At 41.7% G+C, this 23479-nt stretch overlaps 1 protein-coding gene across 2 annotated transcripts; it reads left to right on the forward strand.

The window, feature by feature from the left end:
* Positions 1-1768: 1768 nt before the first annotated feature.
* On the forward strand, positions 1769-22017 carry LOC311017191 (solute carrier family 41 member 3-like). 2 transcript variants are annotated; one of them, XM_084015396.1, is made up of 11 exons: positions 1769-1853; positions 4077-4441; positions 12134-12241; positions 12459-12530; positions 13230-13374; positions 14359-14505; positions 14815-14959; positions 15160-15239; positions 17280-17414; positions 18006-18154; positions 19066-22017. In XM_084015396.1, exons 1-11 carry the CDS (start codon positions 1784-1786, stop codon positions 19237-19239), a joined length of 1590 nt encoding a protein of 529 aa, XP_083871522.1. In that variant the 5' UTR covers positions 1769-1783; the 3' UTR covers positions 19240-22017. The 2 variants fall into 2 exon arrangements, with proteins under 2 accessions (XP_083871522.1, XP_083871523.1); XM_084015397.1 differs by lacking the exons at positions 1769-1853; positions 4077-4441 and adding an exon at positions 7587-7796.
* The last annotated feature ends 1462 nt before the right edge of the window (positions 22018-23479 follow it).

A 23479-nucleotide genomic window follows, 5' to 3' on the forward strand; every position in this document is an offset into this window, starting at 1 on the left:
TTTATCAGCCTTTTGTTTTGATTGCCTCAGTTAGGAGCATGTCTAAAGTGTCAAGTGTTCTTATACTAACTCCCTCAGGGCTCTGTTTTAAGCTTCAGTTTAATGTTGCATTTAGGTGAGAATTGTGTCAGGTGATTGTCTATTTTTTTCAAAGACTCCTAAAAGTAATAAAGGTTTCAACTGGAAGATTCTGTCTTTTTAATCTATGCTGTCACCTAGTGGAATAACTTTGAACTGTCAGTGAGCAGTAAAGTAACTGAGTACTTTCTACTGTATATCAGCGTTGGCTCACAGGTTCACAGGCTGGTAGAGGACCTGAGCTTGAAGGAGGAAACACAAGACCGCTCATGGGGCGAGTGGAGATTTTTTTTACACATGAAGATGACCAGCTCCCGATGAGATCATTCAAAGCACACAATTCTTAGTTTCAGGTGATTAAAACATAGTTATGAATATTCTATTGTATTCCTGCCAATAGATTTCCCCAAATGCCACACACTGGTCCTTAATGCACCCACGATAACACAACAGGTTATAGAAAATAATAGACACCTTGCTTCTCATTGTTCATCTGCACAACAAGAGGGTGAATGCACTTAATGTCTTTACAATAGTGAGGCATAAAGCTGGCACAATATATAATAATTCTAGAGTTTCAAGCAGCATTGAGAGCAGCCTGGTGTCTGATATGTTTGTAGTGGAGGAGTAAAGGAGACACTCCGTCACCTGCATGAATGAAACAGCAGTGGGATCGTATTCACCACGGACCACAAGTATTAACAGCAAGACGGAAGAGCCATTAAATGTCACACCATTTGCACAGAGTCATACAAGCAACAGTGGGGGTGGGTAGTTGACACTGGGTAGTTGTGGCCCTGTGAGTTGTCTCTGCCTGCTGCTGTCGCCAGTGTCTACAAGAGAGGGAAAGAGACAGGAGAGGAGGGGTATCGTTATCTGCCAACACCGTGAAATACAAGACGGTGGTGCCCCATGATTCATACAAACACACACACACACGTGTACACGAACACACGCACACACACACAGACAGATATAGTGATCTTAACGCACAAACATATGTTAAAAAATGCACAAGCAAACGGAAACGTTCTCATGGCCTTAATATAGACGGACGCATCCACGCAGCATAGCAAGCATGCACACGGTTATTCCTGGGAGCTTGTGTTCCCCTCAGCTGTGCACACACTCACCCTCACAAGCTCCGGACACAAAGGTAAGGACGATACAATGTGTGTACGACGAGTCATTATCAGCAATGCCTGCCACAGACGTTCTTGTCATTGCAGTAAGAGAGCAGCAAACACAGCTATGATGTGTAGGCAGTTTTAGTTATAGATGCTGCAGACTTAGGAATGACTTAGGAATCAGCCACGTTGCTGCCATGTGTGTAATGGTTTATCTGATGGGGTCTGGAGACAACTGTCAACAGGATTTCTTGCCTTATGAGTTTTTAGAAATGTCATGACATGGCTGAGTGAGAAAAGTGGCAATAATACAAATGAAACACGAGGCTACTTCAGTCACTCACATTGATCCACAAATTGTTTAGCTGCTCCCTCTCTCCACAGGGGGGGGGGGGGTGCTACCCTTTACCACGCGTTTACGTTACTCCAGTGATTACCCAATCAGGAAGCGCCTAGTTGTATAGTTTACCGGAGCAGTGGCGTTTTGGTACGTGTGGTGGGCATGGCAGCCCGCAGTGGACGCATGGCAACAACAGAAGAGTGTTGACGGACAACAACAGCTCTTGTGGTCGCGTCGAATGGACCTGCGGATCACATCCGGGCATTCCGCGGGATTCCCGGGACGCGATAGTGAGTGTGTAAATCCCCGTATGTCGCGTTTGTGCCCGTTAACGTCATTGTGGTCTCGTTGAGACCGAGAGGTTCGTTAACACGGTCATCGTTGTAAACAGATGAGTTGTGTTTATGGACCGTAGGGTTTTACAGACTCAGTGTGCAGGAATTTTCGTTTGCAAAATAAAACAGGTTTTCAAATGACGTCATTCCACAGAGTCAGAACTAAAACAGTCATCTCTCTTTTAAGACTTTGCGGTTGATATGTAAAGTGTTAGAAATGATGTAGATGCTTGTGGTAACATACTGCGTTGTGTTAATCATACACCTGAGGGGTATTCCATCAAACTCGGTAAGCGCAAAGGCGGGCTAATTTCGATAAGCCTCGCTACCTTTAGCGGGAGTTGCGTTCCATCAACATGACTTGAGGCACTCTCCGCTAAGTAACCATGGGAATTATCCGACCAAACTAGCCTGCCCCGGGGCAGGCTAACCATCAGGCTTACTTTAGCGGGGGTTTCAGAGAAGGCCGTCTGTCGGAAACAACTGTACCAGCAGAAGGTTCCGCCAAGCCTAGTCCTCTTGATTTCGTCACGTCAAAGACCAAAAATTACCAAAATTACATATATGAAGTACAAACAGACTATATTTCCATCAAGCGTCTAAAAATACATGCTTGCAATTAAAAAATATGAATAAATCGTTTATTTTGTTTAACACCAACTGGCCATATCGTAACTTAAAGTCCCCAGTTGGGTGAGTGGTGATGCTCCTGCCCCTCGAACGTGGGCATCGAAGGTTCACATCCCGGCGAGAACATCTCATGTGTTCTCTTTTTTTTTTTTGCCTGTATAATTGTCTGTAGATCAGAGAATTAGACCAACATTTTACCTTAACTATGATAAATATGTCATACAATTTCCCCAGAACCCAAATATAACTTGCAAAAACATGATAGACATAAAGATGTTATTATTAATAGCATGTATATCCCAATGACAAAGGCATTGCTGCATGCAATTTTCAGCCACATAAATTCCTTTCAGGTGAGTTCATTAATAGGGTCATTGAATGTGATCATTGAATTGTTGAGATAAATGAGTTGGTCAATGTAGATGCATTTACTAGGCCTATCTAAAAAAAAAAGAGAGAAAGAGAGTTCCGGCAAAAGAAAGATGTTTCACAAACTTCCATAGTCGGGAATTGAACCGTGGCCGGCCACGTGTAAAGCCGGCGCATTACCACTACACTATCCTCAAGTTCGAGATGTAGTAGTCAGTGTTATAATAGAACATGTTACTCTTAACGGTACTTCCGTTTTTAATCGCTCGGCAATTCTTGCCCAAGCAGCCTCGCAATTTTTATTTATCACTACAGTATTCCCTTTTGTGGTTATGATGGGTTTGTACTCCTCGTACAGTTCCATCAATAATTTTTGCGCTGGTCTTTTCTGCCATTTTCTCGATGATTCGACATTCACGGTTCTGGTCTGGCTTCATATCCCGTGAACAGCGTAACACACGACAACGTTAACCTGGCTTGAATTAGCCTCAACAAGGCGCAGCTGAAATGCGTTAATGGAACGGGTTTAGCCGCAAGTGGAAGTTGGCGTTAGTTCTAACCAGGCTTAACTAGGTAAGCGCCGCTTTAATTAGCGAGTTTGGTGGAATACCCTTATGGTTCTTGTGAGCATCAATGTTCTTTTCTGCACCACAAACACACTTTGTGTTTACATGAGAAACTAGACCTTAGATATTGTTTTACAGCTCAAGTTTAATCGCTGAAAGCACATTGAGTTTAACACTGTTAGCAAACTCAAAACAGTCACAGATAGGCTGTTAAATGGTGAAATAGTTTTGAAGTACATGTAATTGCACTTCACCATATTGATTTGAACAATGCTAAACTGTTGTGACTCTATTTAAAACAGTGTCATTCACTGAAACAGTAATGTAGACAATGGGGTTATTAGATCTCTAGTGGGACACTGACAACCTAGACAAAGGACACATGTCCTGCTATATGTTGGACAGTTACCAGGCTAATACATGGAAATGATTGGTGTGAATTATTTATTTTGGGGTTGTGTGTTGAGGAGACTGTCATTTGCAGCTACTGTACATTTGACCTCTCATACATGGACTCCTGCAACTTTTTAACGACCATCTGAACTACCGATGTTATTATTTATTGTGCATTTAGTTTTTGAATTGTCTGATAACGGTTTTGCTATTCGGCAATTTTACAGGCTCCATCCAGGTGTGCTGTATCCCCAGATTAAAAGCCCGCTTTTCACTGCAACCGCCGCCATCATGCCTGGCGAAGACAAACCACCACAACAGACCCGCCAAAGGAAAAAGAACAAAAAGTCCCGCTCGAAGGGGAAGGGCCCTGGTGGGAGTCTGACTGCCCCCCTGGGAGGCGCCAAAGATGTCCAAGATGACCTCATCTTACCCCCTGTGCTCCATCCTTCTCCCAAAAAGCCTGCAGAGGAGAAGCCGAAAGTGTCCGTTGCCAAAGTGGAGGAGGAGTCCTCCTTTGCTATCTGTCTACAGGTGCTTCTTCCCTACCTGCTGGCTGGGATGGGCATGGCGATGGCCGGCATGGTGCTGGATGATGTGCAGGTGAGTGCGTGGCCACGAGGCTGTTTTTGAATTGGTGAACTGGCAATGTGCATGCGTTACTTTAGGATGGTGAGAGCTTGATACTTGGATATACCGTATGTTCCATCTTCAATAACTTGTAAAATTACTTTTTGTGTAAACACGTCCATTCAATGTCTGGGATATAGTAAACACAAAGGTCTCTATCAATCAGATCGGTTCGCCCAATATACATTTCTCATAATGTCTCATAATTAACTGCAATCGGATGACTAACTGATCCCAGCGCATTGCATGAGAACTGATCTACGACTGCCAACGTTGTAAGACTACTGTGGAAAAACTCCCTGTATGTTAGTCCTCAACTGTCCTTCAATGTAAAGAAGTCATGGAGTAATGTCTAACTGAGCAGATAATGAAGCCCTCCGTATGTGTTGTTATCTGACCTTCTCCTTGCGTTCGTTAACATAGCTCTGTCAGCTCTATTGTTGATAATGTTAACGCTGCTAGCACTGTTAGCTGCAAGCTGTTCATTCATCCATCAGCTCAGCCGTTGCCATGTTGAGATCTGGTGGATGCTCTGAATTTCATATTGAATATGTTCAATGCTTTGTTGTTAGTTTTGTAAAATTGGTGAAATATTTATGCAGGCGCAGTTATTAGATATTTGTGAAAATGCAGGCACAAGGTAACACATGTTGAGCCACATTCACAGTTTAAATGTAGAGAGGAAATGAAGGGAAACTCTGCTGTCTGCTTTATTATGAGCCTCTTCCTCTCTACGTCTGCCCTCTACTGATGTCTACGTCCGTCTTAATGCGGTGTATTCCCTTTACTCATTCTAGTGCTCATCAGTATCTCCTGCAACTGAGGACAATTAGCCACAAGTTTTGGCTGAGTCCTGTGTCTCCAAGCACAGGGGACGCTGAAGGACGTGGAGAGTAGCCGATCTGAATGGAAAGGAGATGAAAACACTTCACTATCAGGCAGCCACTAGTTTCTCTGTCTGTAGCCTGTGCTCAATAACAGCTTGAACTTATACCCTACATTATTCTCTATTTATATATTGAGCAGGCTGCAGATTGACTGAGCTTGTTATATGTAACAGGTTTGACAGGACCTTTTGGATAGATCTCAATAATTGCGTCGTCATCTCAGTAAACAGTTGCATCCTTTGATAAGTCAGGTTTGAAGTGAGCTGTGACTGCCATATCGGTGGCTTGTTTACTTCCTGGATTTGTCTGTTTGATTCATCAAAAGTTTTACTACAATTATTCACATAACATTTAGTTCACTGTTTAGTTGCATTGTGGGAAATGTAGGCTACAATGTTGGACTTGCCTGAGCATACATCCTGAGAAAGAGAATGTATGATCCCACCACATTTGAGGCTCATCAGATACTCTGAAAGTTCTATAAATGGAAGTATTTTTTTGGCCTAACTTAAATAGTTTACACAACTTAATATTTAAATGCATTGATTGAATAGACACAAACACAATTTTTCAAATGGAAACTGCAATTTTGCCAGTTTACATTAATAAATAAATAAATGTTTCACCTTTGAAATCTCTAGTGACAGAGTTTGAATGAAACATGTAAAATTGGCTAAAATGCAAATGAACTTTGCTTGTGACGTGGGAATCAAATGAATGACTTGATAATGATAATGATAACCACGACTGCCATTCAAAAGAAAACGTGGCTGCATTGTAGGAGAATTTGTATTGTCTTTGTAGAAAGCTGCTCTGAAATGAATATTTTAGTCCAGTATATGTTTGTTTGGTCCTCATGCAGGGTTAGAGAACAAGGAGTTACAGTGCCAGGGGTCTATGGCAGCATCCCAGTGCAAGCATGCAAAGGGCCCAAGCTAGAGATGGACGGAATGGACGAAGAGAAAGAATGAGTCACAATGGAGAGAGAGAGAGAGAGAGAGAGAGAGAGGGTGAGACGCAGTGAGGCGGGCCGACGTAGAAAGAGGGATGTCACATGGAGGAAGAGGGAGGTGGGATGAGAGGCAGACACGCAGCAGGAAACAGAGGAAGATGGGAGGCAGCGAGCCGGTTGTTTCCCTCATGAGTTTGCATGTCGGGCAGCACAGACAGACCTGCCTGGTTCTCTGCTACGTCACAGCGGAGGGAGCGGGACTACCCCGATGCTGACGGGAGGAAAGGAGCACCACAGCCTGCCAGAAGGAGAATGCTGCATCTTGTCAGTGGACCTCTCGGATCTTTTATTGACATTACGGAGCTCTTTTTATTTTTCCTCTTCACCCTTGTTGTGAGCGGCCAAAAGAGAGGAGCTGCATTGACAAAGACATAAATGAATCCCACTGCTTCCAACTCTCCAGACCTTTGGGACTATTCTTCATCGTATTGCTGCTGTCAGTCATTCAGCTGTCACCGTAATCATTACTGTCATTTTCAGGATACAGCTGTGTGTGCCTAAACACTGGAGTTCAGCAGATCTCAGACTGGATTCAACCGATTGAGGACCAGATCCAACAAACACTAAGCTTCATTCAAAATACGTTCAACCGTAACAAATGGATTCTGGAGTAGATCAGCAAAACTTGACTTAATCAGGTATCTTTGTTGTCAGACTACTTCTCCTGTGTTTACCTGTACGGATGACGAAGCCATCTCATACACCTTTAAGGCAGGTTGGATGAAGAAAGACGAACACTGTGACCGATGAGTAAGAAATGGTGGTAATACAAACGGACACCTCATCACTGCTGACTCATCACTGGCTAAGATGACATGCTCCATTGCCCCCACATCTTTAACTTTGATGTTGTCTGAGAAAAAAGATGGCAGTAGCTGATTGCCTTTTATACATTTTCCTCAGAGGTACAAAAAGGGCTAATGTGAGCTGATTGTTCATTGTCCAGAAAGATTGAAGAAAAGTAATTTCATCATAATCCTTTGAGAGTGGATCAACCCTGGATTCACAAGTCCTGGGTCTGTTGTTCAAACATTTGCCCTTGTCCTTTTTGAACCAAGGACAACAACATTGATCGGTTTCTTCTTCAGCTCACTTCGGAGGAGAGGTGAAACTCAAGCCAACTTTATTTGGACACATCTGATGCTGACTTTTCTTTTACACTTGGATCACAGTAACACTTACTATGGGATAACTACATGTTGAACCCAGTGCTTAAGTAACCCCCCTCTCCAACATGGTGGTGACTCGCCTGGAGCTGGAGCTACGCTACCAGGGCAAGAAGTTACGTGGCGTGACCTGGAAGTTGACTCGATCAGAACATGGTTTCATACCGGAAAGCTCCTGGCTCATTGCTGCCCAAGTCCTAGTGCCGTACCTGGTGTCTGGACTTGGAATGGTCTCCGCTGGTATTGTTATGGACCTTATACAAGTAGGAAAATCTCAGAAAAAACATTTGTTGAATTATTTTCGAGAGATTATAACATGTATGAATATGGTTGGGTACCATCTGAAATGTCTCGATAGTAGTGCTAATATTTTTACAAAACAATACTTTTTTTGATCCCTTACTTATAATATACCTCAAATCGCCAGACAAAATTATAAATCTAGGACCTGCAAAACCCAACGTTACATCCAGTTTTTTTTTCTCCGTCCAGTACAAACATTTGTATATGTTGCATGCAAATATAGTATGTTAAGGTTAGGGAAAGACGATGCCTTGCCATGCCTCGGGTGTTGTGTGGCCTAAGCAACTAAATCACTTAACTTATCGCTTAACGTTGGGGTAAGATTGTTGTTACAGTTGATGGAGAACTCAAAGTAATTGCAGATCTGTTATGAGACCTGACTCCCATCTCCTGCATGAAAGTCAGAATCATTAGGCGCCGTTCGACAGCCCCCGCCTACACACTCGTACATTCACATGTCGGGAACAAAACTCTGCATTGGCACTGAAAGTTGGATGTCATTTCAAGGTTGCCGAGCTGAAACACAAGTTCAGTAGACCTAATGTACAAGAGTCTTGCAGAATGAAATGAGTGTTTTATTAGTGTTTTATGTAGTGGTGGGCCGTTATCTCTTATCGGGCGATAAAAAAAATATCACGTTGATCTATTCTCAAAGTTGGGTTGGGAGCTGGGTCTATACTAAGCAAGCTATGATGACTTTCACTTTAATTTTAGCGCGGCTGTATACCTGGCCGAGTTGCACTGTAGGGTGACCATGGTGAATGAAGGGATAATGTGAAGACATGGATGGCCGTGCACAGACTGTATACAGACCACTGTAGACAGTAGAGTAGACTGACTTTTCCTGCTGCTTGGGTTCAAGCGGTCTTAGATGGCACTGTTTTCATATCCATGTGTATAGATTAGAGTCCGAGAGACAGACCTTTTTTTTACCTCTTGCATATTTGCCAGTCAGTCTCCTCCACCTTCTTTTTGACTTGGCTTGTGAGTCTTATGGAAGGTTCATTAATACAACATCAAGCATCAAGGTCGCTCTCGCCCTTTGTGTGTTGTAATGTGAGCGTGCCCCATGGCCACTGCTCTTCACTCATAAGGATGCTCTGTATTGTGTATTGAAAGCAGATTTTGTTCGTGGGGAGAGTTACGAGAGGGGAAAAGGTTCATTGGTTAAATTGGTGGACAGCATAGTTTTGGAATAATTGCTAAGGTGGAGGGATCATGGTGAGCAGTGTTTCCTTACAAACAGACAGATAAACTGCATGAAGTTAATTTAACAGTTGACTGTGTACGATCCACTTTTTCTGACCTTTCCAAATCTGATTTTGATTCTGTGTTACAGAAGTCAAAGTCACAGTTTTTTTGCAACATTTCTTATTCATTAGTATTATCCTAAAATGTAGCTTTGAGTCTTCTGAACATAACACACGCTGATTATACAATAATAATGCAAAACATATGATAAACAGTATTTTTCTCCTGGGAGATCTAGAGCTGCATGGCTTGTGGGAATCTTGGCTGCTTGCAGCAGCAGCAGTATCACAGCAGAAGTTGGGTCATGTCCCGAGATAGCCTCCCAACGTGACAGCCGTCAGCTCCATCTACCAGTCCAGAACCCGAGAACAGTGTGTATAAATAGACACTTGCACACTTAAAGCACACTTGTACGTTCACTATGCTCTCATTCATCCCGCCGTCCGGCCTCATGGCCTTGTTTAGCCTGGGATGAAGGCTTGATCTCATTGGTTGTTTCAAAGTCAAGGATGAGGTCGAGTCAACGTGTTAAAACGCCAAATATAAACAACATTCAATTCATCATTGTTTTCACTTACCTTCAACATGGCATCCGTGGCTTAGCTAGCATTTTTACATTGCTGTACCTGTTTTTCATTGAGCTTCACTCGGTTGCAGCTGCTTCTCCTCACACCACCTCCATGTGAGCTGCAGCAGAGCTCAAATAGCATTACTAAAAGTGTATTAGTGCTGCAGTGATTGTCCTAATGTCATTGTAAAAGAGTTTCTTGCATGTCCGCACTCACCAGCACTTTCTTTAGTGTAGTTTGTGCTAGTGGTGTGCGGATCGATACTGAAATATTGATACTTCTGATACCAGAAATGTATGTTCTAGAATCGATTATCATGTAAAAATATCGGGTATTTTGGGGTAAATGAGTAGTTGGAAAGTAACTATACTATCGGGATCTCATCTAAATGATACCCAGTTGGTAGGAACTAATTATTTTTCCGCCTGTCATAGTCATATAATATGCGAAATACAGCTATTTATAGAGCAGCGCGCTGCTCACTCGGTCCAGTTGACAATGCTTGCTGAACGTTGATGTTCAATTTAGTCAGCTAAGGTTGTAGAGTAGAGTAGATCATTTAAAGTGGATTACATAGGCTAGGTGTAAAACATACAGAGACAAACACATTAACATCTTGTACAAAGTATCAGTATTGGATCAGTATCGTCAATACCTGAATTTTACTTGGTTTACTACTGATATCGGAAAGGATATCGGTAGTACATCACTAGTTTGTGTCGTCTAAAAACACTAGTCATGGCCACACGACTTGACCATGGACAAGCTGTTCCTCTGGTGTTGTTTAACCCACAGGGATCCATTGCTTATGGGAAAGAGTGATTATTAAATGCCTTGGAAAACCAAACCTTATGTCGCTGTATGTCTTCACCAAGCAGTCATGGAGACATTCCCCTCATCCCGCATCCCCGAGATACGTTTTCAAGAATGGGAAAACCCGGAAAAACAATGCCTCTGCCCCCCGTGATGTCCATCCATCCATCCATTGTCTACGGCTTATCCTGTATTCAGGGTCACGGGGGGGGGGGGGCTGGAGCCGATCCCAGCTGTCATTGGGCGAAGGCCCCCCGTGATGCATAAAACAAAAATATTACCTCTTTATTCGTCTTACAGCTCTGGATCTCTGGTTACGTGATAAGCCACCAAAGCATGACGTCGGGTTACGTTTCTCACCGGTCATATTTGTACTCGTTCACCCCCTGTGTTCCCCACTGCCACGTGGGAATTGCATTGCCCTAAGTCATATTAATTGGAGGACTGGGATTTTTCCATCCAGCACCTGATTTACTGTGAATGTAGTCTTGGTCAAATAACTTGGCAAGGCAAAGCAGAACCCAGATGTTGCAGTTTGACTTTGAATTTCAGTAGATACACAATGGCATTCGGTAATTTTGTTTTCATGCATTCTTAAAGATAGCATGCATACTCTTTATCTGAGCAGTTTTATCTGGTCAGCTGTACCCCTTCACCTGTTAAGGGTGCTTCACTATAAAGGTCGCTGGTCAAGTTCATTCAAGGACAAATTTGCTGAAAACCAAAACACTAAAGATTTTGGATTCTGCTGGTCAGCACACCAAGCCTTAAAGTTGTTTAAAAAAATAATTGTGTTGGTTAATTTCTGTGATTGCTCCGCCAGCAGAATAATTCCTTAATTCAATTTCTCCCACTGAGAAATCATTTTTATAACAGATTATTCCTTTCCCCTCTTTCCTCCCTCTATTTCCAACCTACTCTGCTTGTTCTCCTTCTCATCTTCTCTCCTTGAATTCCCTCCCTGCCTCTCCTCCACAGCACTCTGCTCTTAGCAGCTGCACTGTTCTTATACATATGCATCTATTTAGAGATCTAAAATGTCTTCGACCTGCCAACTCGAGTTGTAGTCAGAAGGTATGAGGCAGAGAGAGCCGTGCGTCTTGTAAACCCACTGATCCTGCAGTGTAGCGTCAGACGATGCTCAGAGATGTGGAAACAGGAAAGTAGGCTACGGGTTATTCGAGAATATGGGATGTGCTTATTTAACTGTATCTGTCAGAGGGTCCATCTGTGGATGTGGAGATGACTTTCATGCCCCTGCAACAGCCGTGGCCAGAGGCATTATGGGCTGTCAGATGAAAGTCTGTCCAGCTGTCCGGACCGTTCTCGTGATATCTCAGGAGGAAATGTCTTCAAATTTGGCACAAACATCGACGTGGACTCAAGGATGAACCGATTTGAGTTTGGTAATCAAAGGCCACTGTCACAAAATATGTTTTTGGTCAAAACTGCAGAATTGATATGCTGACTGGAAATTACAGGATAATGATGACATTTTGGACCGACATGGATGTAAACTGCAACGTGACTGGTTGGATGAAGTGTACAACTACAAAGGCAGCATTTCTACTTTAAGAGTTATAATATAGTGAAAGTATATTTGTGTGCAGTGCTTTGTAAGTTTGATGACATTCATAGAGTGTGTGTGTGTGTGTGTGTTCCAGCACTGGGAGGTGTTTAAGGTGATAACGGAGGTGTTCATCCTGGTGCCTGCGCTCGTTGGACTCAAAGGAAACCTGGAGATGACCCTGGCTGCTCGTCTCTCCACTGCTGTAAGACTCCTGTTAAATAGTTTTACTGTAGCTCCTCCTGCAACGTGATCACTTTCGTTCAAGCCCTATACATTTATTATTTAAGAGAACACTGTGGCAACACTACAAATGCATTTTTACCAACCTACGTACAATTTATTGTGCACAACGGATTCGGTGCAACGTCACACTAAGAGGAATGCATCTTTTAAACGTTGGCGCTTCTCTATGTTTGCAGGCCAACACAGGCCAGATGGATGACCCCTATAAACAATGGACCATGGTGTGCAGCAATCTGGCACTGATACAGGTAACATGCTTGCTGTATACTCACACAAAGTTTAATTAAGAAGATTAGATTGGATGAGTTTAGATAGTCGCAGCACTATGTAAATGTCATCGTGCTGTTTGTCACATTTACTGTTTAAAGTGGTCGGTAAGATTTGAGATGCGTTGCTTCTAGTGGCCTCTGTGGCGGTAGATGGAACTGCAGGTGAGCCTCTGGGACTCATCTCCCTCGTTGGCATCACTTTGCTTCTTGATGACTTTCCTTCTTCACTTCCATTAGTTTGTTGTTTCTTTTTCTTGGACTGGAAGTTAAATGGTCTTCTTTCTCTGCTGTTGATCCTCCATTGTGAGTCAGCAGTAATGAAATGTAACTGGTCAAACACTTTAGAATAGAGGGAGCCTGACTCAGCAGCTGGAAGTTACCAATTTCCCATTCCAAGTAAACGCAGCATACTTCTGTGAGTAGCTCCACCTGCAGACCAACCGCTGCTGACTGACGGAAAAAGATTAAACTCATTTAGAGTTTAGTGGGAATGTGGCCACAGACACGGAGATCCTATTTCTGGACAAAGCAGCAACAAGGACTTTCATTAGTGGTCACATGATCAACCACCATTGTTTTAACTCACTCTTTGATAGATAGGAACTAAAAAGACAATTAAATAGATGAGCATGTTACGCAGTACAACTTTAATGGTGTGGGAATATCCTGTCTCTTCAGGTTCAGGCTACAGTGGTCGGCTTCCTTGCAGCGCTCGCAGCCGTGTGTTTAGGGTCATTTTCTAGAGGAGGGGTGGAATTGGACCAGGCAGCTGTTCTCTGTGCGAGCAGCATCACCACCGCTTTTCTCGCTGCTCTTTCCTTAGGTAAGTAACCACACACGCCTTTTCTATAGAATTGTATGTAATTGCAGTTTTGGCTTAATTTACAAAACCGGTGACAAAAAATGCTTTACTTCTTAATTTAGCCCCAAAATCAAATTAGGTAATGCATCATGCAGAGGGTTTATTACAACATCAAAACAATTTTCAGAATGTTATCATCGTTGTTGCCATGAAATAGTCATTATCAAACAATGGTGTCAAACTATTACTCACTTCCATAGAAAAATAGAAGTGAGCAAAAAAATGCCAATTTATGTTTAAAGGTGGCTCCTTGTGTAAATGTGTTTACCTTCACAAGAAAATGAGCCAAAGCAATCGTAGCAGTAGTGTGTACTAGTGGCCCTCTTGTCATTCATGTTCCTGGTTTATCAGGAAAAAAGTGTAAAATCGATGTATAAAGACAACATAGGAGAATGTTCTGCTCATTTGTGTCCCTCAGATGATCAAATTTGCTCAAAATCCATAGAATGCATTTACATAATTTATTTACATTTTGGGTATTATGATTGATACCATTCTAATATGAAGCTAATCTTTGCATCTAACTCTAAGCAAGACAGCAAATAAATGCATTTTCCAAAATGTCTAACTACTGTCTGATCCATCAATTATACTCACGATAAATCAGGGGTCTCAAACACAGCTGGCCCATCCCCCCTCTCCATACGGCCGGATGTCAAAAATATTACATTTCTTCATTCAATTATGCAATTATTTTATTATTTTATACTTGTTTCATATCAATTTAAACTACCCCTTGTAAAAAAAAACAATTATATTTGTTAAAAAAGTCAAATAAAATAATTTTATTTGCGCAATACAATGGTAAAGGTCAGAGGTCGTGGTGCTGGATGTCCAGCCTTGACTGTGGTGTTTTTCCAAAGAAGCCAGGCAGCTATGTGAAGCGGACTGATGCTCTGATGTTTCGGCTTCACACTAACTCATCTAACTCATCCCCCCCTGTAGGCTTGGTGATGATTGGTGTGATCATCGGCTCCAGGAAGGTGGGGATCAATCCTGACAATGTGGCCACCCCCATCGCTGCCAGTCTGGGGGATCTGATCACCCTGTCCCTGCTAGCCGGGGTCAGCAGCACACTGTATGAATATAAAGGTGAGGAAATCCAGTAATGTGGAGTCATGGGGGAGATGAGCAAGACCTCAGCCCTGATTTCTGATAGTGTCACACTATCATACTGGGGCAAAAGCAATAAAGTGATATGTTAACTCATGTCCAACACCTTAGATCATAGTCAGGTACGTCTTGAACTGTGTGTAACCCTGATACATCATTGTTAACTGTTGGTAGATAGGACTGAATGTTACATAACCCACGGCCTCTCTGAAAGAATAGCTGTATTTAGATCATGTTTCTGCTGACCATCAACAGAAGTATGATATATGTGGGTGTTCGCTCCCACAGATATATGGTACCTGTCCCCTCTGGTGTGTCTGGGCTTCCTGGCTCTGATCCCACTGTGGGTGGTGGTGGCCCGACAGACTCCTCAGATCAGGGAGGTGCTCCGCTCAGGGTGGCAGCCGGTTATAGTAGCCATGTCCATTAGCAGGTAAACACTTTGAATGAATTGTTTAACAATGAATTCATATGTAATTGTGTTGAGCATGATGCATAACTTCTGTGTACGATGAACTTCATATGTAGAAGAGTTTATAAGAAGTTACCGCTAATTAAACAGCAGGATTACCTTTCCTCCATTCTGACGTCAGGCTGGGAAACTCTGATTCCCTCTGTGTTTGTGATTCCCAGTTTCGGAGGCCTTATACTGGACAAGACAGTGAGTGATCCCAACTTTAAGGGCATGGCTGTCTTTACACCCGTCATTAACGGTAAGCTCGTCAAAGCGAATCATGATGCCACAGGAAGTAACCAAAGTGAGAGATACACTAGCACTTCAGCCATTTATTGGTTGTTGTCCAGATAAGTCAGAAAGCATTATTTATACAGCGTTTAATGTGCTGCTAATCTCTTTGTACAGTTCTATGCAGAATCTGTAGAAACGGGATGAGGAGGTTTTGGTATCTGAAGTGCTCTGGTTTCCAAAAACAAATCAGTAGTTCTTCTGACGTCGACGCAAACAAACTCTGCTCACTGACTGGATCGTCATGGTCAGCTTGATGTTGGCGGTCAGCTGATTCATTTATAAGGCAAACTCAACCCTGTTCCCGTGTCATAAGTTATACCGTTTAATTTAATGTTTGGGTTCAGCTCTTTTGTATGAATATTGGCAGCATGTGCTAAACACTGCAGTCCAACTCTCACAACAGGCTTCCATTCTCCATTGAGTGCATCACTCATCCCTATTCTCAACAACATACTTCTTCTTCTTCTTCATCAAATCTTCCAGGTAGTCACTGGCAGCTGCCTCATTCTTATTCACTTTATTCTCCTCAAAATGATGCCTGATCTACAGGCCAAGATAGTGTGACAATTTCACTGGAAATCAACTTATCAGTTTTGATCAGCAGGATGTTGTGCAAGTGGTTGTTATGCAAATTGTTAAGAATTGGACTTGTTTGTATGTACATATTTGCCTTGACAAAGAAGCGTCAAATGATGTCGAATGTCATTTGTGCCAAAATGAAGTGGAAGAAGTAAGAGAAGAGAAATCATGTTACTCTCGCCAGCAGTTCACTGTAAGAAATAATCAGCATGGGAGAGAAGACAAAATGTTTCAGTCTGCACTGATTGTTTACTGACCCACCTGCACTCACAAACAGTTTGACTTTTTGATTTTACATCAAGCACTTTTCCCCATGAGAAAGACCCGATCAGCTGTGAAGAGCAGAGATAAATCAATGTGTGAAGGTTTATAGTTCCAGGTTTGTTTGTGAGACAATGCACTGAGAGGGCCTTTAATAACACTCATCTTCACACTTTCCTCCTCAGTCTCTTTCTCGTTCTCTCTCTCTCTCTTTGCACTGCTCTCTGCTAAATTCTAGATTCATAAGTCTGGTATAAATTCCCCATTTTTCCTCACTGGCTTCCATGTAACCAAAGTGTTTAACTTCTTCCTATCCCTTTTGAACATGAACTATATTATTTGAGTCATGTATTTATTACTTAGGATTCTGAGGCTGACTTTTTACTGCTCATAGGCTTTATTTAGTTTGTATTATTATTATTATTATTTTTTTTAACATGTTCAATAAAGAATAATACAATTTAAAAAAAAAACAATATCATGGTTGCTTCACGCCTTTTGCACATTTACAAAAGAACATCTGTGCATATTTGAGTAAATACTTGGAAAAGGTGTTTGACTGTATGAGGCACTGATCATTTTCTCAAAATTAAAATGGACTTTCAAAAATGGTGGGTTCTGGAAAAAGTTGTTTTGTATTCAGCAGAAACACATCTTTGACCAAGTGAAACCAGAATGCAGGAATAGAATCTCAGATCTGTAATGTTTAACCCTGATGGACTTTTTTATTGCATTAATTAATGCACATCACATCTGGGGGCCTGTTAAAAAATATCTTATCAAACATATCTGACGTTTTGACACATCTTTTGTTTGTGTTCATCTCTTTCATTTTCTCAAATGCTCCAGCTGACTGGCCGGACATCAGCTGTTCTCTGGCCGTGGCTTATTAAAATGTAATCTACAGGCTCAACCGAGGCTGGATCACAGAGCAGTGGCTCAGTGATCCAGCCTCCTGAAAGGGATTAAGTGTCACTGATTCGAAAGCTGTTTAGTGTCCCTTGTGGGAAAGTCCCTTCGGTTCAGGTTTATTATGAGGAGACAAAATCAACATAATCTCTTTAAATGAGTGTGAGAAAACAAGTCCAAACAACAGAAAAGGTTGCTGCTCCTTCATTATCTCACATGCTCAGTCAGTCTGCCCCTGTCTGTCCTTCCCCTGTAGGAGTGGGTGGAAACTTGGTGGCCATCCAAGCCAGTAGGATCTCAACGTACCTGCACTTCTGGAGCATCCCTGGGGTGCTGCCCTACAAGATGAGGCAACACTGGCCCAATCCCTGCATCACCTTCTTCTCCTCAGGTACCCCTACCAATGTGAACGCATACGTCTAACAGGGTTCCACCCTGATATGAGTGATAGGTTTGGTGGTACGGTGGTGCAAATATAAAAAAAACAATACAGAAAGGGGAAAAGTATGCAACTTTGTAACACAGCCTTTCTTAACTGTGCCACTTCAATTCATGAGAACAGAATAAAAATAGATATATTTATTGTCACAGTCTGTCTTTTGCAACTGTTGTTGATGTTGAAATTTGATTTGAAATGTACGAGTTGCATTCGTCGGGTGGCCTGAAAGACAAATAAATGCTAATGTTGATCCGTGTCTGGCAAGAATTTGCTTTACAAGTTGATATTATGACAGATGTTGGCTTTTGAGCTTGTACTGCTGCCCGACCTAGTAAAAGATAAAAGAATGTAGATTCACTCTTTATATCTCTTATCATATGATACTAATTCTAGTCTAACCGTTTCCAGTGTCATGGTGTAATCATAAGATAGCATATGTATTCCTCTGGTGACTTAAAGAACAGAAGATAATGTTTGTATGGAGTCAATGGCCTTTTTACGAACTGATTTGATTCCGAGTTCTCACTCCTCTGTGTCTCCCAGGGGTGAACTCCAAGTCAGCGCGGGTGCTCCTGATGCTGGTTGTCCCTGGACACTTGATCTTCCTCTACGCTCTCTCTCTGCTGCAGGGAGAGGAGGCACCTATCACTGTAGCCTTCACCGTCTGCTTCCTGTGTGCTGCTCTGCTGCAGGTAAATGGTTTCATACGCACATGCTGTGAGATGTTTTTAGATCCTGCCCAGGGATGTCACTAGGATTTAAAGACAGGGGGGCTTGGCCCCCAGGAGAAGCATCTTTGTAGTCCTGCATTAGAACTACAACCAGTGAAGAAGTCAAGTTACTAACCAGTTAAAAGCAGTAGACATCGTCTTCTTTCATTCTCTTGTGTTGAACAAGAGTTACTGTCATGTTAACTTTTAGACACATTAAAGCTGCATGCTGGGAACCTGATGATGTAAATGTGTCTTAAAGTGATAGCGTATCTAATTCCTCTCTCCATTAGATAAGATGCAGGCCTATGAATGTACTTTAATTACAGTTACTGTCCTGTAGATTGGTTCAATCAGATCAATCATGTTTCTGTCATAAAGTATACAGTAGAATAAACCAAGACTGGTTTTATAGGTCACAGTGAAATCTGACAACATAAATATGAATTTTACACAAATAACTGTATTTTGTATGGATTTGTTCTGTATTTATTCCAGCAAATGAGCAGTCAGTGTCTGTAAAAAAAACAACAACAAAAAGTCAAATAGGCGTTTACAGAAATGCTTCTTTCTAAAGTATATTATACATGTATAATGACTATGATGCTATAATCCTAAAACTCTATGTATACCCTTTAATCAGTATGAGATTATTCTGAAAATAAAGACTTGCTTGGGAAATTTAGGGTAGCTCCAGCCCCCCAAATAGGCCATCACTTAGTGATTTCTCATCAACTTGTTGGCCCCCCCAGACAAAATGCAAGTTGAATTCACGTTCGCATTGGCTTCACTTTTCAGACCCACCTGTGTTGCTGTCATTTCCCTCATTATACCCATGTTTTGTTTTGTTTTTTAATCACAGCCTTTTCAGCTCAGTTTTCTTCTCCCTGTAGGTGGCCATCCTGCTTTACTTTGCTGACCTCATCATCCGTGTGATGTGGAGACGGAGTCTGGACCCTGACAACTTCTCCATCCCCTACCTGACGGCCCTTGGGGACCTGCTGGGCACCAGCTTTCTGGCTATCTGCTTCCGCTGCGTCTCACTGGTTCATAGCCTCGGTCTCTAAATGTTTACTCTTACCCCCGAACTCTTTGCCAGCCACTGTCTTGTTGCGCCAATTTTCTTACATTTACACAAATATGCTTTTGATTGGACAGTAAAGCGTTTTCTGGTGGCTATCACGATGCCAGTTCATACCGAGGATTCCGTCTTTATCACAAAATCAAACCTTCCCAATGATGGAGAGGCGGCACAGCTGACACTCAGGAACACGTCCGGCCGATCCAATTCTTTTATTTCAGAACCAAGTATTTAGAAATTTGAATTCTCTATCAGTGAACTTTATTTTGTGATCATTCCTTTAGTTTTCCTGCATTAACTAATGTGAGTTTTGAGACTCTAAGCTCACCCAGTCTCTCAGCTTATCTCTTTGGCTTTGTCGGTTAATGTTTTGTTATCACATGGAAAAAGGCTGAATCTCCATCATCATTCTTATAATGTACTTTATCTGCTAGCTTTTCTTAAAAGTGTTCTCCAAATTCATTTTGGACATTGTGCAACAAAGGCAGACAGACAGAATAAGGTAGCTGGTATTTTCATGGCCAAAGGCAGATTGCATGCATGCATAGTGGAAACAGTATGATTAGACTCTATCAGCAGGTGCTTTGGAATCACTCGGCTCTCAAAGTATTAAACCTACAACTGGTTAAAAACCTAAACTCCCCACTTGGATGAGAGGAGAAACATTTTCAAAAACCTAAAGCAGGTCCAAGCTTTCAAAGATCCCCAACCTGGATGACTGAGAATCTTCACAGACATAGAGATAATACATTTGGTCCCTGTGTTCACAACAGTTAGGTTGTTGATGACCATACTGCTAGAGTGAAATGAGATGCAGAACCAAACGGAATTTGCACAAAGACTGTTTGATTTCAGGCGGGTTCTTGACAGCTATAAATGATGTGTTTGTTTCCAGATTCCCTACTGGCAAACCTTAAACACAACGTAAAGCTTAGAACAAAGACTGAGAACCGCTTCCCTGTCCAAAGGTAACAAAATCCACCTACCATCACCTCTAAAGAATGAATACATAACATCGTGTTTGATAAATCTAAAACTATAAGTGTAAAAGGGTCACTTTACAGTTGTTGGCTTCATGTGCCAAACTCATTTTGGCCTGGGAACGTTGTATTGACTCATCTGACTCAACAGGAGAGCCAATTAGCACCCGAAATTGGAACTTTTCCTTTTTTAGTTTGTGATCTGTGTGTTTACAGATCTGCATTGCACACTGATCTAATTCAACGGTCTCATTGGTCGAAGGGCCAAACAATCACAGCACCAAAGCACTGTGAAGCCCTGAAAACACCACAGCTCTCACTAGTTTAGAAACAAAAAGCAGTGAACTGATGCAGACGATTCCTAAGTATTGTTCTCACCCAACACCCGGGGTTATGTACTGACTGTGTAGCCGCAGAGGATCTTGGGTATTCCCTCACTACTCGATACTAATGGTCCCTTTTAATGGAAGGTCCAAAAGCCTTATTGTTGATTATGACTTTGTCACAACCATAAAACCTCATAACTACAGCAGTGAATGCTTGCACATGCATACCTTACTCTTAACGGTGTGTTCAGATACCTTTCGCCTTGCACCGTTCACAAGAATGTGACCGCTGGATTCATTACTACTGGTTAGATTCCCTCCTCACTGAACACACAGTAACACTTAAATTCATGTTTAGGCATTTTGATTTCCCAATTATGCATTATTTACAACGGCTGTCTTGCTGTCATGTCTTAATGTGTATATGAACATTATTTCTCAAATTGCTTTTTTGCAGTTTGCTATTAGCTCTTAGAGAGAAGAGACTGATTTCTAAAAATCCTGTCATATTAAAAATGTTTTCTTTTATGTGAGGTATTTCAGTGTTATTAGGGCTTTGGTGCAAGCTTTTATTGTGGCACTGTTACACAGTGCTTTTTACACTAAGTAATGAATTATAGATATGCATCATTTGAATCACAGTTAACATCACTTTGGCTTACTGAAATCTGTGTGTTAACTGCGATACTGTGAGATTTCGACCACAGCTAAGGTTGTGTCGTACCAGCACTTAAATGTGTCTTAATCAGTCGGGCTGGATGATAAACCAGAGAATCTTTATCAGAACGGTTCACCGTTATTATTCATTGTGTCGTTTCACTTCTGTTGTCCTTATTAGTTTCAGTCTTTACCAGTGAAGTTTCAAGTAAATGTGTGGAAGTGGGTGAGTTTATTTATGTGTTGACTAAATTTAGGTTGGTAATTTAAAGTATAAGTGCAATGGTTTTGTAAATATGTTTCTTCATTTTATTGCCAAAACATAAATGAGATTGAGAGTGATAGAGCCCGAAGTGAGAGGTTGGTATCAATCTTTTCAACTTCCTCTTGGCAAGGCAGTGAATGAGTGGATCTCCCAAAATGTGGTTTATCATCAAGCCCTGTTTGTTTAAGTATGTAAAAGATTTATGGAAAAATGCCTGATTGTAAACTTGCACCTTTCTTTTAAAAGTAGTCTACAGTTGCCTTGAAAACCAGTTGACGTCAACTATGTCTGATGTAAAATGTCCTCATCTACAACCATGTCAATGTCAAAAATATTAGCTTTATTTAAATGCTCTTACAAAAAGAGTAATTTCTCTTTTGCTGACTGTTGACACAATGTTGTAGTGTACTTCAATGTTGACACTGCCACATTATGACCTAAGGGGCTTTTAAAATGCCTTTAATTTGTAATCCTGCTGTGTTTAATGTCACCTGAGCTTCCACACCTGTCTTGTCTTAAGTGTGCGCAAGTTGATGTGTGAAAAATCAAAAATGTGACAATTTCTTGGTCAGTGACATATGATTTTGTGGTTATGGACAGTTATATTTCAATAAAAACCAACAGTGTAATGAAATCTGTGTTACTTTGGCACCATCACCTAAATTCTGGAAAATAGGTAAAGAGAATGGCAATAAAAGCACATTTCTATCCGTGCAAGTGTTCAGAGCTGGTTCATTAAAATGAAAAGCTGGGAATTCTCCAGCCAGCTAACGACTGCAGGAGAGATGAGTGATTAAAAGAGTGCCAGTCAAATCTTTGTTGTGTGTGTTTGTTTAATGTATATGAGAGCTCCTCCAGTGTCTCATTGCTCCACTGCTACATTGATGTTTTTATCGGCTGCCATTTTTTCATCTCTTCAATTGAGCAGAAACTTCAGTGGACGTTCAAGTCAAATACTTCCTGTACTGTATGTCATCAGTTTCAATTAGCCTTTGTTGCATTAGCTTTTATTGATGCACCATAAAAAATGTTTGGTGTTGGGTTTTTTTGGCATGAACATCATCCTGGACACAGGACACATTACATTTACTGGTTAAAGATCAAGTTTACTGTGACCTCACCTCTCTTCCATCCTTGTGAACGTGAGGGATTCTATTCAAATTCAGCATAAATATTCACCTGGACTCAAGGGGGAACTGATATGATGTTCATGGTCAAAGGTCACTGTGACCTCACAAAACAAATTTTTTACATGAACTTAAGTATTAATTGTTGTTGATTATGACATTGTCACACAGATTGTCATGCCCTCTGCCTCCTAGTGATCTGTCTGTCTGTCTGTCTGTCTGTCTGTCTGTCTGTCTGTCTGTCTGTGCTTGATTGCAGGGTTGGAGTCCATCTGCATTGTTGCCTTTTCAGACCCCTGTGTCTTTCTGCCTCAGGTATCCCGGCCTGACTCCTGCCACCGGCACCAGCCTTCTTCTATCGGTTCACCCACCGTGGATTCCCCTGCCTGCCTGTCCTCAGCCTGACCTCCAACACCATTGTGTTTAATAAACTAACCTGTCTCTAGCACCTTTTACAATTTACTATGGCCGACCTGTCCAGGGTGTACCCATGTTTAAAAAAAGGCACAATATACTAAGATGAAACAAGTCATAGCATTGGGGAAAAAATACAGTCCATACCTTAGGTTTAATTTTAGATTTTAAGTTTCGGGGTTTTATAATAGATTAACACGGGCTGTACATATTCAGAAAGTAACAGCTAAATGGAAGAAGTTGTTAAATGTAATGCGCTGTTTAGTTGGAAGTGAATGGGGGCAGACAGATACAATGGATTAATTAGATCAGTATTTTGGTATATTGTTCAAAGCAAACACATCGTTACAAAAAGTTCAATAGTATTCAATATCAGGCTTTGAGATTATGCACAGGTGCATTTAAAACTAACCCAAGCGGCATTACAGGTGGAGATGGGAGAAAGGCCTTTAGACAT

The sequence above is a fragment of the Eutrigla gurnardus genome (assembly GCF_963514095.1).
Source record: "Eutrigla gurnardus genome assembly, chromosome: 8".
Classification (NCBI taxonomy): domain Eukaryota; kingdom Metazoa; phylum Chordata; class Actinopteri; order Perciformes; family Triglidae; genus Eutrigla; species Eutrigla gurnardus.